At 40.7% G+C, this 17,037-nt stretch overlaps 1 protein-coding gene across 1 annotated transcript; it reads right to left on the bottom strand.

Annotated features, from left to right (window-relative positions):
- Positions 1 to 6,610: 6,610 nt before the first annotated feature.
- On the bottom strand, positions 6,611 to 15,646 carry LOC311051654 (uncharacterized protein; the record flags this gene model as incomplete). The annotated part of the gene is made up of 4 exons (XM_084066238.1): positions 15,554 to 15,646; positions 8,224 to 8,367; positions 6,803 to 7,699; positions 6,611 to 6,720 (listed from the first exon to the last, which is right to left on the bottom strand). Exons 2-4 carry the CDS (start codon positions 8,330 to 8,332, stop codon positions 6,611 to 6,613), a joined length of 1,116 nt encoding a protein of 371 aa, XP_083922364.1. The 5' UTR covers positions 8,333 to 8,367; positions 15,554 to 15,646.
- Positions 15,647 to 17,037: the final 1,391 nt, after the last annotated feature.

The following is a 17,037-nucleotide window of genomic DNA, read 5'->3' as shown; positions in this document are numbered from 1 at the left end:
CCGAAATATAAGGCTGAAGTGGTTAATGCATGTTTTGTAATAATAATCCAAATCTAACTAAATCTAATCTAAGTAACTACAAACTTAAGTTTTCATATCATTGTAGTGGAGTAAAAGTACAATATTTCCTCTGAGATGTAGTGGAATAAAATACCTCAAACTTATACTTAAGTATAGTACTTGAGTACATGTAGCCTACTTAGTTACTTTACACCACTGGTATTGAAGCATTATGCAAAATAATTCAAAGGAAAGTGCAATTAGAAATGATGAAATACAATGCTTTATGTTTATGTTGCCAACAACGCAAATGTGAAACAAAACGATCAAAACCAAAAAATGCAGGCCAATGCACAGTTAAAAATCACACCCTGTGTGAAGGTAGCGGCGCCTTTGATACATTTTGTCATGGATATGTGTTTATAATGTGATTATAGCCACGTGTCACGTGAAGCTTGACCAATCACTTTGTTGACGGGTCTGACCAATCAGAGCGTTGACGGGTCTGACCAATCAGAACGTTGACGGGTGACGGGTCTGACCAATCAGAGCGTTGACGGGTCTGACCAATCAGAGCGTTGACGGGTCTGACCAATCAGAGCGTTGACGGGTCTGACCAATCAGAGCGTTGACGGTGAACACGAACAAAGTCAGGTATAGAGCAGGATCCGGTATGGCGCCGCTAAAAAGGAATACAGTAATGTGTACGCACTAAGCACAGATTCATACATTTCAGATCAAATCATATATTAAATGAAAACCTCCCATGCAGTAATATCTCCACGCTCATGTTTTCGCCCCCTAGTGTGTGTGTGTGTGTGTGTGTGTGTGTGTGTGTGTGTGTGTGTGTGTGTGTGTGTGTGTGTGTGCGCGGAGGAGGAGGGGTGGGCGTGGGCTGGCCATCTGGTGGGAACCAATCAAGAGAGACTGATTTACATGTCAACAATGCATTGTGGGGAAAAAAACTGCTGTTAAACTATGTTACTGTTTAAAAGAAAAATGATTAGGATATAGAAGTACATTTATGTGAGATGGACAATGCAATGCATGAATATAGCTATGCAAAGTATACATTTTTTAAATGGACAATAAAACCGTGAATGATAGGGATGGGGAAATTGAAAGGCATATATACCTGGAGGATCAGTATTTATCGGATGTGAGGGTGATCCGCGGCGGCATCTGTCTGGGTTGATTCGGCTGATCTGGCTGGTTAGGCGGGTGTCCCCTTCCTCCCTCTCCGCTCCATGTGTGTCCACTCCCGAAGCTCCGCGCTCGGTGTCAGAGGACCTTCTCCCTGGCGCTCATCGGTGATAGTAGCTCCACTCCCCTGCTAGGACCTCCAAACAAGCTCAAGGCCCATTTGTAGGACGTAGGGTGATCAGGCTCCAAAAACTGCAAGCACATCCAAACCTGGCACTGCACGTGGCATTCTGCCTTACTTTTCTTTTCTTTTTTATTTGATGATTGAGATTCCCTTATTGATATATTGATGTACTTTATTTAGTAAGACATGAGAACAACAGTACATTGCTTGTTTCAAATGAGTTCCCCACGGACACAAATCATGATGACATATAAGAGACAGACAGATAAACATAATACTGGTAATTAACAGAAGTTACAGTCCACTCAGTGGCGTGCACAGACATTTTGAGGGGCAGGTGCTCAAGTAAATTATACTTTTTTTTGTTTACTTGGTCTGCTCTTTTTTCCTCTACACCTATACCTCTTTGCCAAAAATAGCCGATCTACAAGCCCACAACGCCTCGCAGCGCGAGCTATTTGTTATTACAGAACTTCTGTAAATAATACTGTGAAGTACTGGACTAATACGAATTCAAAACCAAGTCACGTCTCCTCATCCATTCTTTGCATCCTGACCGATGCACCTTCTAGATTATTGCATATACCTGAAAGAACTAGCATCCAGACTATTCCCTATCTAACAATTACTATTGTAATGACTGAACAATTACTAAAAGCCAACTACAGAAACGTTAATATGCAGAGTTTTTAAATGTAATTTAAGTAATTGCCAATTATTCAACAACAGAAAAACAACAACGATCAAATGTATTTCATGTTTTTTTGTTCCACAATGTAAGAGCAGACGGCAGTAGTGATAATGTTTATACTCCTTGTCTGCATATTTTTTCCTGAAATTATGCAGAAATGTTTAAATAATTACAACATGCCTGAAAAGTTATTGGGTAGTGTTTCAATTGTTACTGATTTTAAATCAATTTCTAAATATACTGTACTCAAACATCTATGTTACTGGACCTTGATAATAATATCATTGCCAACATGTCAGTGGACAATTCATTTAAAAGATATATATGTTCTGTCTGTCTATCTAATATGTACAAAGAAAGACAATTCCACAGAAAGACAGAGTGAGAAGAAGGCTCTCCAAAATTGAGGGACCAGTCTGAGTCTGGCGTGGTTCCAGTAGAGGAAGAATTACAGCAAACAGTCCGTACCAGTGTGCCAACATTGAGAAATCTACTATCAATCCTTCAAAGGGATTTCTGGCTAACGGGTGATATTATGGATCAAGCCAGTTATGTACTGGGAAGCGAGCACAGTCAAATGGATGGCTTCCAGTCAGTATGCCTTTTGCATCTGTACCAACAGGGGGTGTCAGAGGCACTCCCAATTAGCCTGGGATTGGCAAGACAGATAACGAGGATCCACTCTCTCGTTCCTCCCCCGGTATCAGTCTGGACTTCGGCCCATATAGGGAGCGAGTATGAGAAATCAGAAAATGATCGGGCCAATCAGTGACTACGTTTCAACTGCTGTCCGTACAACAGTGAAAAGCATCACAATCATTTTCTGATTTCTCATACTCGCTCCCAAAAGGGCATAGCAGTGGCAGCCATTTCTGGTTCCACTCCAAAATAGTCAATGCATTTTCCCATTGACATTTAAAAAATACCCTTTGTTTTACCGTTTCCCACAGAATCAAACGTTTTATGGTCATGATTCACCAGGACCCTGGATGGCTTGATTCTAGGCTTAAAATAATTGATATAAATATTTTTGGAAATGTCAATGGGAAAAATGCATTGACTATTTTGGAGTGGAACCAGAAAATGGCCGCCACTGCTATGCCCTATGGGCCGAAGTCCAGACTTATAGCGGGGAGGAACGTGAGAGTGAATCCACGTTATCAGTCTGTCCAATGCCAGGCTAACTCCCAATGGCAAGTTCGTTCAGTTCTTCAATGTTCGAATGTTCGAAAAATCACACTGGGTTTACAGTCAGTAACTTGTGGACAATGCACCTAAACAGGCACTGTCCTGGCTGGTCAGGTCACAGTCCTCCCATTTGGATGTTCTGCAGTAGTGATGTGTCGTTCATGATCGATTCGTTCAAAAGAACTAGTTCATTTGCCGTGAACGAGCTAGTTCACTTTCTGAAACTGTTACGTTCACGCGTGACCGCGATGGTGTTTTACACATTATAAAACATACATGAACCACTTTAGCCCCTATTTTATACCAAGGCTATTTGAAAATAGCAGATCTACAAGCTCACAACGCGTCGCATGCGTTGTGAGCTTGTAGATCGGCTATTTTCAAATATGTTAGTACTTTTACTTTTGGTACTTTAAGTATATTTTGATGCCAATACTTTTGTACTTTTACTCAAGTCAATTTTGAACACTAGAAAATAGCGCTACTGAACGAGAATGTGAAGGAATCATTTGAACAAATCATTGCCGTGAACGTGAATTAAATCGTTCGTTCACTGAAATGAACTTTTTTTCCCCACCACTATTCTGCAGCCAGCTGTGCAGCAGCAAACAAATGGAAGCAACTATGGGGTCTTTGCTCTGGCCTTTGCTTACACATTGTGCAAAGGTATGCAACCAGAGCTGTGCCAATTCAATGAAGGCAGAATGGAGGGCACAGCTATTCAAGTCATTATCAAAAGGACCATTTTTAATTGGATTCAACCAAAAAATTAATAAATAAAGATGACCAAAAAAATCTGAATCCGTGTGTACTGCATTTGGCGTACAGCACATAACACGGAGCCAGTGGTGTAAAGTAACTAAGTACATTTACTTATATATACTATACTTATATATTTAGTTTACTGGAGTATTTCCAGTTGTCTATACTTTTACTTCTACTCCACTACATCTCAGAGGCAAATATTGTACTTTTATTCCACTACAATTATTTGAAAACTTTAGTTACTTTGCATTTGCAATATAAATTATATTATAAAACATACATCAATCACTTCGGCCCTATTTTATACCTAGGCTACTTGCTGCGACGCGTTGTGATCTTGTAGATCTGCTATTTTCAAACCTTTTAGTACTTTTACTTTTGGTACTTTAAGTATATTTTGATACTAATACTTTTGTACTTTTACTCAAGTAAATTTTGAATCCCAGACTTTTACTTGTAACGGAGTACTTCTACATTACTTAAGTAAAACAATTGAGTACTTTTTCCACCACAGCACGGATCTGATGGTACAATGCTCCAAGTGCCTGGAATGGTACCACCCAACATGTGTGGCCATTCCAAAGGACTGGCATTGCAGTGGTCTGGCATTGTAGTCAGACCACTTGCAAGTAGTCTGTGAATCTCATTCTGCCTTCATTCAATTTGCACAGTTCTCTATTTGTGATCAAAACGTGGGGGAGTCTTTTTTTTTTTTAAAGGTCAAACTTATATCTCTCCAGTTTGGTAAAATTACTTTTTAACAGAGTACGACATTGTTAAGTGGTTTCCTTGGTAACAGTTAACTAACCTGTGAAGGAATGTATTTGGGGAAAGGTCAAAGTTGTGGGATCTGTCTTTGACTAATATGTGTTTTTTTTGTACCAGATTTTAACGTGAAATGTTTCCACTTTTCCACAGTAAACCTTTGCCAAGCTGATATCAAAGTTAGAGTAGGACATTGACAACCATACGTACAGTTACCAAAGTTACACCATCACTAAGTATCATCAGAAGAATCAGGGGCTTGGTTAATCAGGCTTGCCTCTTAACCCTTTATTACGGTTTAATGCAGCGGTCTTCAACAGGGGGTCTGTGACCCCTAGGGGGTCCTCAGAGTTACTACAGGGGGTCAACCAAATCTTTGTGTGATGAGATAATTGTTTTTTACATTAACCACTTGAACCCTAGCATCCCTATTCTAAGAACAACTTTAGCTGAACATAGTCGATCTTCAAGCTCACAACACCTCGTTCTGCAAGACGTTTAGAGCTTGAAGATCGTCTATTTTCCGCAAAGAAAGGGGAAAACAAGAGCAGACTAAGTACAGAGTGAAAGGTCAAGTTTACTAAGCATGGACAGTTTAAGTGGTTAAATGTCTGAAAATACACATTAACATGAATCCAACACCTATGAAAAGGTTTAATCTGCAACACAATTGTAGGCAATATATAGTGGGGGTCCCTGCTTCATCTCTCTCAGATAGGGGTTCCTTGGGCGGAAAAACGTTGAAGACCCCTGGTTTAATGTATTTAAACCTCAATTACTGCAATATTGTTAGGGCAAGTTCATATCCATGTAATTTACAGAAATGACTCATTACTCAAGATACATTTGTAAGAATAGCTACCTCTTCTAAACATTTGGCTCCATCTGATCCTACACATTGATAGAAAAACGTATTTTTGGGGGGTGAACTATCCCTTTAATGCTAAAAGGTTCATTGTGGTCCTACGTATTCAATTCATCAACATAGCATAAACAAATTATAATACATGTCATCAACAACAACATAGGAGAATAAAGGAAAAACTGTGGCAGATCATTTGGAAGGAGTCCTTGCGTGTCCGTTTTCCGACAGCCCAGAAAACAGTAGGAATTGGCTTCTCTCCGCTGGTAAGTAGAAGCTTTCTCTCAGCTTGTTGTTTAGCATGAGATGCCGTAACTGGAGCAAACCTACACATAATATTAAAAATCTGATCGCAATCCACGAGGGTGCTGTTGTTGTTGCCCGTGGTTTCCCTAACAATTTTGTTGCTTTATCCGTGTAAAAGTGCCTGAATACCTTAAAGGTTTGCCGCGACGCTTTGCGAGCAAAACCGGTGGCTGCCATCTTGGCTGCCATGATGCCAAGATGAACCATATGTAACTGCCGTTAACTACAGTACGGACGATCGTGGTTACAATGTAGTTGTTCCAGTGGAAAAAAGAGAGACTTGTCCTTTCACCGAGACATCGTTTGTTTACATCAGGGTTGAATAAGAAAACATGGGGATCGTCAAAAACTCAAAATAAGGTAAAACCGCTGGCAGTGTCGGATGAATTAATTAATTAATACCTGGCAATGAATGTGTTAATGTCTTCAAAGGGAGGAAGTGTAACCACTAAATGTGTCTTCTTGACAAGGAGTGTCCATGAAATAATTCACTTAAAAAATATTGTTTTTACAAAGCTGACAACAGAAAATCCTCTATAGATGTGAGGAGACTTTAACCCATGTCGATTAAAACCATTCTCGCACTATTTGCAACTAAAAGGCTTCAATTCAGTGTGAATTGTTTGAATGTGTTTATTTAAGGTGCTCTGATGTCCGTACGCTCTCCCACACTGGTCACAGTGGTAGGGCTTCTCTCCTGTATGAATTATCTGGTGAAGTTTGAGATGACTGCTCCGGTTGAACCCTCTCCCACACTGGTGACAGTGGTAGGGCTTCTCTCCTGTATGAATTCTCTGGTGAAGTTTGAAATGACTGCTATTGCGGAACCGTTCCCCACACTGGTCACACATGTAAGGCTTCTCTCCTGTATGAATTCTCTGGTGATTTTTGAGACCACCGTTCTGGCTGAACCCTTTCCCACACTGGTCACAGTGGTAGGGCTTCTCTCCTGTATGCATTCTCTGGTGTGCTTTGAGACTACTGCTCTGGCTGAACTTTTTCCCACACTGGTGACAGTGGTAAGGCTTCTCTCCTGTGTGAATTCTCTGGTGATCTTTGAGATTACTGATCTGGCTGAACTGTTCCCCACACTGGTCACAGTGGTAGGGCTTCTCTCCTGTATGTATTCTCTGGTGAACTTTGAGATGATCTTTTCTAATGAACATTGTCCCACACTGATCACAACTATTTGTTTTCTTTCCTCTTTGACTCCTCTTGGATGGCTTTTGCTTTAACGATTTGGGGTTCTGGGACAGCTTGTTGCTCAAAGACAATCTTTGTCCTTCCACAAGTTGCATCTTGTGTGATTCCAGTGTGTTTACAACTGACTCATAATCCCTGTTCCCCCAGTTATCACTGTCATCAGTATCAGAATCAGAACAGTGTGAAGAGATGAGCTGGTCATCACTAGTTGGTTGTGATGCTTGTATTGTCATGTGTTCCGTTGAGGTGCTGGCTTGAGGCTCTGTCTCTCTGTTTTCATCATCATCTTTGCTTTTTACTTCCAATAATGTCATCGATGACCCTCCAGCCTCCCCTGAGCTTAGAAGCATCTCCTCCTGTTCCTCTTTAGTCTGTGGAGGTTCTAGTTTCACCTGGACCAGACTGGGGCTCCTGTCCTGCTGTTCCTCTTTAGTCTGTGGAGGTTCTAGTTTCACTTGGACCAGACTGGGGCTCCTCTCCTGCTGTTCCTCTTTAGTCTGTGGAGGTTCTAGTTTCACTTGGACCAGACTGGGGCTCCTCTCTTGCTGTTCAGGGGAAACCTCCTCTTTACACACAGGAAGTAGAGTGAGGTCTAGAAGGAGGAGAGAGGAGGGAGAACATCAGGGGAGAACAACTCAATAGACAAATTCCAATTCCTTAACGTCTGCCTCCTCTGCACTCCAGCATGAATCAGAAATGGTTCACATAACAAATGTTCATTTGCTTTAGGGGGAGCACAGAGTGAGTAGAGAGGAGGCTCCCCAAGCCGCTTGGAGCGATGATAAGTGAGTGTACATTAAGTGTAGATTTCAGTGGCTTTCCCGACTTCCCTAACCCTTAACAGAAGTGTTGAGTGACTACCTATTTTGTTGGTAAGGATGATGAATTAATACATTAATTCCTTACAGTCAATGTGTTAATACAATAACACTGCCTACTTTGCAACCCTTTGCTGTTGGTTATTAAAAACTTTAAGCAACATTAAAGAGATCTGTCTTTAAAATACTGTATAGCACGTAGCTTGTAGATCGACCACTATAAATATATGATTCTGTAAATACAGACTTCTCTCTGTAGTAGTCAGTTGAAACATCCAGTTAATAAAACAGTACATACCTATCCTGTACAACTTTACTACAGGTTGCAGCATTGCATCAAACAGTCCATGTCTCTGGTCCATCTCTCGCTGTTCCTCTGACCATGTTAATGATCTTTTGGAGGCCATCTCTCTTGATAGCGTAGATCTCTCCCTGTGGTGCTCTGTGGAAAATAGAATAAAACACATTTAGTTTTCATTCATCAACCTTACATACCACAGAGAAGATCACTGAAGAGCTTCAACAATACAGTGGTAGTTTTCACATTTAGAAGACTTTCATGATACTTTTAAAAGACTTTCCAAAGACACTTCTAAAGAATTTGTCACAGACAGGGCTCAAATTTTACTTGGAAGGACTGCTGCTACCAATCTAAAAATTAAGGAGCACCAAAACACATTAGGAGCACCCGTATGTAATCATGTATTTATTTATTTATCTTAAGTAACAATGTGGTTTACACATATCAAAAAAGTAGCCTTAAAAATGCACAGTAGACCACTGGGACTTTATGTCATATTCTGGGGCCAGGATTTAAAATGTAGTGTCCTGACTCTGTCCCTCATCCATCCATCTCTTCAAAGAGACTGAGGTATCAAACATCTCCAGATGAGGACCCTCTACACTGATTCCATTCAATCACATGTTCATCCGTTTTTTTGCTGAACTTCCTAGCCTATTTAGATAATATAATTGTCTAAATAGGCTAGGATTTAGACAATTATAGCACTGGAATAACAGCGACGCAGCGCTCAGCGACACCCGGCACCGTTGTGTCAATGAGTTAACTACATGCTATTACAGGGCTCGATATTAACGACGGTTGTCCGCTTTTAGTAATTAACAATTAAGGATAAGCAGATTAAAGTCTTAGTTGTCCGTCGGACGACTAAGGATTAATGTGGAGTGGTTGCAATAGCTTTAGTTGTGTTGTTAACAGCAGTGTTGGGAAAGTTCACTTAAAATATGAACTAGTTCAAAGTTCAGTTCACAAATTTTAAAATGAACTAGTTCAAAGTTCAGTTCATAATTCAAAATTTTGAACTAAAGTTCATGGTTCAAAAAATGAACTAGTTCAGTTCTTTTTCGTTCTTTTTTTTCAATATATATTAGTGCTGTCAGGCGATTAAAATTTTTAATCGCGATTAATCGCATGATTTGTGTAGTTAATCGCGCGATTAATCGCTTATTAATCGCATATTTTTATTGTCTCAAACTTGAATGATTAACTGAAAAGCAGTGCATTGTATTGTATTGTATATGGAGCAGGATGCATCCGAATCTATTATTTATTATTATTACTATACTTTTATTTTTTATCCAATACATTATAAAACCAATGTTATTTATTTAATTTTCTTATACATTATATCCTCTCTGGTGTACATACACAAAGCACCCTATATTTATTATTTCCAGTGGTGTAAAGTAACTAAGTACATTTATTCAAGTACTGTACTTAAGTACAATTTTGAGGTACTTTTACTTTACTAGAGTATTAGCAGTTTTCAGTACTTACTTACTTCTACTCTACATCTCAGAGGCAAATATTGTACTTATTTTTAATTATTTGAAAACTGAAGTTACTAGTTACTATGTAGATTTTGCAAATACATGAATCGCTTCAGCCCTATTTAAGTTTTGGCTATTGGAAAATAGCCGATCTACAAGCTCACAACCTATACCTCTATGCTCACAACAGGTCACGGTGCGACACAGTGAGCTTGTAGATCTGCTATTTTCTAAAGATTTTCATTCATCTTGGTGGGAGGCCTACTTTTCTTGGACGCTTTTTTTCTCTCTGCCAAAAATAGCAGATCTACAAGCTCACAACGCGTCGCGCTGCAACACGTTGTGAGCTTTTTTTGTGAGCTATTTTTGGCTTATGTTCCCCCCATCTGGGGTTCATGTGGTTAATACTAATGTAATGCATAATAATGTAATGGTATTTTAATTTTTCATTCATCTTGGCGGGGGGGCTGGGGGCTTGTCAAAGTGAGTGTATGACACTGTTAACATCAAAAGCCAGGTGCAGAAGTCCACTTTTAATGCCAAAATAAAGTCGGGTCGGACGTCCAGACTACAATACGTTCATTCAGAGGTTCGGGGGCCGGGGCTACCGTCCTAAAGTCGGCTGTAGGCTACGGTGCACGACGCATCAGCCACGGTCCGGACATGTTGTTGTAACATCCCAAACTCATTTCGCCGTTCCGCGGTGTTTACTTTATTAATTCAGCCCAGCTTCAAGTTAATTTTGTCGGCAGTGAAGCCAAGGAAACAACACCGATACTTTGGAAGAGACACAAGTCAACTTCCAAATGCTTGTGGCCGGGAAATGAGCTTCGCAGAGCGGATAAAGTGTCAGCTCTTCGCCCTGGCCGAGTGGCCGTAACTGTCTGTGCTGTTCACTAGCTGTCGCTGCAATGAGACTGTTCACTCGGAGTCTGTCTCCGCGCTGCGCACATGAATGTGAGACGCCGCCTTGCTTTTCTCTTTTTTTGTCTGATGGTGCGTTCAAGACGCCTCGGAAACACAGAATAGGATGAAATACAACATGACAAACCGATGTAACCATGGAATTTTGGGACACTCTTGAACGAAGTTTGAACGAAGAGAGAACGCCGTTCACAAACGCCAGAATGAACGCGTTCACAATAACGTTCATCTAGCGGATATACAGTACGTTCAGTTCACGTTCGCCCAAAATACGAACGAGTTCATGAACGATCGTTCATTGAACGCGTTCAGGCACAACACTGGTTAACAGGAAGGTTAGCATCCCCATCTACTGTTAGCATTCAGCTCATGTTAATAAATGTCTGTGTTAAATGTAGGTCCTAATGAGGTCACAACAGTCATGTTATTGTAAAATCTTCTACAATGACCATGAATTCTACAACACATTCCAACAACACACAGAGGTTATTTTCCATCATGTCGCTGTTGGAAAGAACAATATCTGGAGCAGAAACAGAAGCAGTGTCAGAGAATGATTCACTGATGTAGGCTACATTAATTACTATTAACTAATTAATTTACATTGAATAAAAGCAAAAAGCTTAATTATTGAAGAAGATATCAATCTTTCCTTCTCTTTCATTCTCTTTCCTTGCGGAACTTGGCTCCGCCTCATTCCTGAGGGCACCACCCCCCCCAGAATGTTTAATGTACATATTTTTCTTTTTGATTAATACTCGTTTATATGATGATTTTGCATAGTATTGTAAATGTGTCTGTCATTACATGCTTTGATGAATTAAGTACAAAGGACCCCAATGGAAACAAGCATTAGTGTTTTATTGGGTTTAAAATCCTCTTAGCAGACCTTTTATTGAACTGTACTTTCCTGTGTTTTCATTTTACAAACTGTTAATAAAGTATTCAATCAATCACTGGTGTGCCAATAATCACGGTAAAGCTCACCCTCTGATGTAATCTTGCTTAATTCTAGGCCTAGTAGTTACCCTAACCCTGAAACATGACTGTCATATCATGACAGTCATGATGAAACCTCAACCTGGTGTTTGCACTTTTACCATTTAATTACAGCCCGTACATCTACATAAACGTTCAGATTTCAAATAAAAAGTGCTGACCTCATGGCCACGAATGCTACAATTTACATCGGGTGGGTCTTAGTACCCGTATCTTCCGTATTGTTCAATAAAAAGCATTTTAATTCGATCGGCAGCCATTTTCTCACAAAGTTATAATATATCAGGGTGCAATACACCTCCCAACCGATAGAGTCGCGTAGTTGAAAGCATATGGAGACAATTCAGAGGAAATGGCCACCGATCTGATTAAAATGCTTTTTATTGAACAATACGGAAGATACGGGTACTAAAACCCACCCGATGTAAATTGCAACATCCGTGGCCATGAGGTCAGCACTTCATAATTGAAATGTGAATGTTTATGTAGATGTACGGGCTGTAAATGGAGAAAGAGCAAAAAGCAGGTTGAAGATCCGCCATGACGCTCTGGACGGACGAGCGTCGTGTGATCCATGGCTAGTGGCTTTGATTGATGTACTTTATTTAGTAAGACATGAGAACAGTACATGACAGTACATAACTGTACATGGAAGTACAAATTCGCAATACAAGGTCTACTAAACTGGATATCTCAGTTAAGCACTTAGCTTGTTTAAGATGAGATCCCCATGCACACAAATCATGATGACATATAAGAGACAGACAGATATACACACTACTATACAGAATGTCATACAATCAGTTTACAGGTTACTGGTATGAAGAGTGAAAAATATGTACAAAAGAAGAAAGAGAGAGGGGGGGGGGGGGTAGGTTAGGTTAGGACATGGGGTAGGTTTAGGACTTGGACAGGGGCCATTTTTGAATTGCAGCCTCCTGAAGGTGTATCTTTAGGGCATTTTTGAAAGTGAGTAGGGTTTTACGCTCCTTTACTCCTTTTGTTAGGGCATTCCACATTTTTGATGAATAGCATGAGAACGAGTTCATTCCCTTTGTTGTGCCAAATCTGGTTTGAACATGGTTTGTGGAGCTGCCTCTGGTGTTATGATCATGGACTTGATTAACATTTTGGAAGTATTTTGACAAATACAGGGGGGTCCCAATGTTGTGGTGTATCTTGAAGACCAGGCCCATAGCAAGTTGCTGTACTCTGTCCTCAACCCTAAGCCATCCAATCCTAGCAAAATGGGCATGGGTTAGATGGGTTTTGTAATTGAGGCCAAGAAGTAGCCTTACAAGTTTGTTTTGGGATGTTTGGAGCCTTGTTTTTAAGGCCTTGGAGGTGTTGTGATAACATGAAGTGCATGCATAATCATAATGACCTTGTATGAGGGCCCCTACAAGAATCTTCAGAGTATTCTTATTGACTAGACGATCAATCCTCCACATCCTCCGTGTTATTTTGTGGACCTTTTTTATCGTTTTTTTCTGCGTTTTTGTCACCGGAGAGGTTTGCCTCCAAGATGGAACCCAGGTAGGTAATTTCCTCCTTTCTTGTGATAACATTTTCCCCCACTTTGATCATGAAACTCTCAGCCTTGCTAAGGTTAGGGTTGGACCCAAAGAGGATGGATTCAGTTTTACCCAGGTGTAATGAGAGTTTGTTGTCGGAGAGCCAGATGCAGATCTTGTTGAGTTCAGTGATGAGAGTTTTCTCAACCCGCAGCCTGTCCCTGTCCGAGACCAGCAGAGCCGAGTCATCTGCGAACAGGAACAGTTTGCAGTCGCAAGCTGAAGACATATCATTCATATATATCAGGAACAGTAGAGGTCCTAGTATACTTCCTTGAGGAACACCACAAGTCACTGGGAGGGGAGGGGACTGGGTGCCGTTTACTTCCACCACTTGCTCCCTCCCTTCCAGGTAGGATCTCATCCAGTTCACTGACGTGTCATCAAACCTATTGCTTTGAGCTTATTGATCATAATTGGGTGATTAACGGTGTCAAAGGCCTTCTGGAGGTCCAGCATGACCATGCCGCAATATTTGCCCTTGTCGACATCTTGTTTGATAGAGTCGTTCAAATAGAGAAGGCATGTGTCAGTGGAGTGGCTACCCTTGCTATTCAGTTCATTCAGTAAAACATGGACTTGTTTGACAAACTGATTCGGCTACTCCTCGGATTGGGGCCCATGACCCACCTTTCTCCCACCCATTTTGCCAGCCTAGGCTGGCTCAGGGTGGAAGACAGGGTTAAACAACTAAAAATGGGACTGGCCTTCAAAATTGTAAACGAAAATTTGCCCGATATGCCCCCTATTCCCGCATATCTGAGTAAATACCTCCCAAAGGTTAGTGACACCCACAGTCACAATACCAGAGGGAGCGTTAACAACAATTTGGTACCACCCACCCATAAAACAAAGATGGGCAAATTCTCCTTCTACAGCACTGCCACCCAGGATTGGAATGGGCTAACCCCATCCCTCAAAAAATGCAGTTCGCTGGGCTCATTTAAAAGAGCCTTAAAAAAATCACCTTTCAGGAGGCCAAAAGAGGAGGTAGTACCATTTTCACATTAGACAGCCGACCCCCCCCCCCCTGTTCTTGTACATATCTTTCCCCCCCCTTTTTTTTTTCTTTTGTTGTACATAGTATTATACGTATGTATATATGTATGTATATATATATATATATATATATATATATATATATATATATATATATATATATATATATATATATATATATATATATATATATATTCTTGCTGTTTTTTTTATTTTCTTTGTGTAATGATATTCGAACTGTGATGCCACTATATATGTCTATGAATTGAATACCAAGGCCCTCATTGGAAACAAGTCCGCAAGGACTTTTATGACCGGACCTGTTAGACAAAGTAGTTTAAATGTAAATGTGTTGTTTTACATTTTTTTGCCTAATAAAATATTCAATCAATCAAAACAACAGTCATGTTATTGTAAAACCTCCTACAATGACCATGAATTCCACAACACATTCCAACAACACACATTTGATCTGCTAGGACTGCTGTAGCAGCTATGCTAGCCCCTTTCGGGACCCTGTTTACCTTTTTTGTATTTGGGAAGGCGGTATCCAGGGTCCCTTGACGCTCAAAGCACTCTCTCTTAAAGTCGCGAGTACCACTGTCTCGTCTCGGGCTAATAGCTCGTCGCTTGGAAGTTGCAGAGATTTCTCAAAGGTACCAAAAAGAGCAATACTAACGCGCGGTTAATCTGCATTAATGCGCTCGGATCGGCACTGCCGTTTAACATTTTTAATCATTTAGTAAAGCTAAATTTCCTCTCTCAAACAATGCTCCACTTCCCATGTCCCGCCTCCCCGCTGTGACTGACAAGCTGCGCGCGTCCTACGCATACCTCTATGGTCCTACAGTACTGCCTCTGATTGGCGAGCTCCTACATGCTTGCATGACAATCACAACGCGGGGAGGCGGGACATGGGAAGTGGAGCATTGTTTGAGAGAGGACATTTAGCTTTACTAAATGATTAAAAATGTTAAACGGCAGTGCCGATCCGAGCGCATTAATGCAGATTAACCGCGCGTTAGTATTGCTCTTTTTGGTACCTTTGAGAAATCTCTGCAACTTCCAAGCGACGAGCTATTAGCCCGAGACGAGACAGTGGTACCCGCGACTTTAAGAGAGAGTGCTTTGAGCGACAAGGGACCCTGGATACCGCCTTCACAAATACAAAAAAGGTAAACAGGGTCCCGAAAGGGGCTACAGCTATGCTAGCACACTATGCTAACTGCTTAGCTTGTTGTCCTTATCCACGGTGTGGGTTAATATGTGACGCAGTAACATTCTCAACACAAACACACATTCTGTAGTGAAAACAACAAGAAGATACAACATGAACTTTACCTGATAAACTCTAACAATCAATGACGTCACTGAGAGTCTCCAGCTTTTAATCCGTTGGAAGCGACGAGGAAAACTAGACAAACAGAGTGTTGCCAGGTTGTGTGAGAGAAATAAGCATCGGAGCTGATGCGCGTGCCGTGCAGTGCACTCAGTGCGCGTGCGCACTAACGTGAAGTCCGACGGCGTCGGGTTCGGCATTGGTGAACTATGACCCGGCAGTGATAGGCACTAACCAATGGGACAGATGCTTCCTGCGGTCACTCCACTGGGCGGGGTTTCACTTGTAGTTTTCTTTCAGTGATCCAGCCTCCAAATGCAAGGAAGAAAACCCAGAACAAAAGGCCAGACACATGCGCTCATATTTCAATCAATGTAAACATCCTGATTTGTGGTGAATGGCCTAAATACCTTGACACTGTTTACTTTACCCCATCTGAATAGCTTATGTGAGCATAATACATAAAGAATAGCAGAATAATACATTACTAGACAAAATAAGTGAGAAGTTTTTTTTTATTAATTCTACTGTTTCACATACAAACGTGGGCTACAAAAAAAAAACTAAACATCTCTCTGCCTTATTGTCATAAATTGCACCCTTCTACTACATCTGTCATTCATAATTATTGATGTAATCCCCATGTAGCCTACTTAAACGATCTATTCTCAGTAAAACGGTAAAAACCTACATTTCTTGTACTGCTTTTTTTTCTGTCCACACCAAATCTCTTTGGCAAAAATAGTCGATCTACAAGCTCACAACGCGTTGCCGCTATTTTTGGCAAATGTTCCCCCCAGAATAGGCATGCTGGGCCTGGGGTTCATGTGGTTAATGCTATTCATAATAATGTAATGGTGTTTTCATTTTGTGAAGGTGCACTAATGTTTTCATATTGCTGGATAATATGGATAATATTAATATTTTATATTGCACGTGCATCATGTGTTATTCCTCTGTCTTCACTTCTACAAATCGAAATAGCCAAAGAACTACACATCCGGAAACCCAGCATTTTTTTTGGCACTGCCCACCACAGATCAGTGGTTCTCAACCTCTGGGTCGGGACACCCAGGGGGGTCCCAACATGATTTTGGAGGGGTCCCCAGATGACAGTTGAGTGACGATTAAGGACTTTTAAGACCTTTTTAATACCTCAAAAAGAAAGAAATGAAAGAAGACCATTACTGCATCAAAAGTATTCAACAAACCATAAAAACTGGTCAAACATTGGCCAAATTGTCAAATAATATAAGAAAATGCAAAAATTGTGAAAATAGCAGGAGGCGTTGTGAGCTTGTAGATCGGCTATTTTCACAATATGTATCTGTGGAAGCGAATATGTAATTTGGCCATCTTGCCACAGGCTACTCGTATGGTAGCTGCTGTTAGGCAGTGATCTGCACAAACAACAATATACTCCTAACTCGCTGAAACCAAAACCGTTTACCTTTAAACCTATAAATTGGCTATTTGAAAATAATGA

Source organism: Gymnoscopelus microlampas (genome assembly GCF_963454915.1).
Source record: "Gymnoscopelus microlampas genome assembly, chromosome: 9".
Lineage (NCBI taxonomy): Eukaryota > Metazoa > Chordata > Actinopteri > Myctophiformes > Myctophidae > Gymnoscopelus > Gymnoscopelus microlampas.
The sequence above is the reverse complement of the archived record's forward strand: the minus strand, read 5'-3'. Positions and strand labels throughout refer to the sequence as shown.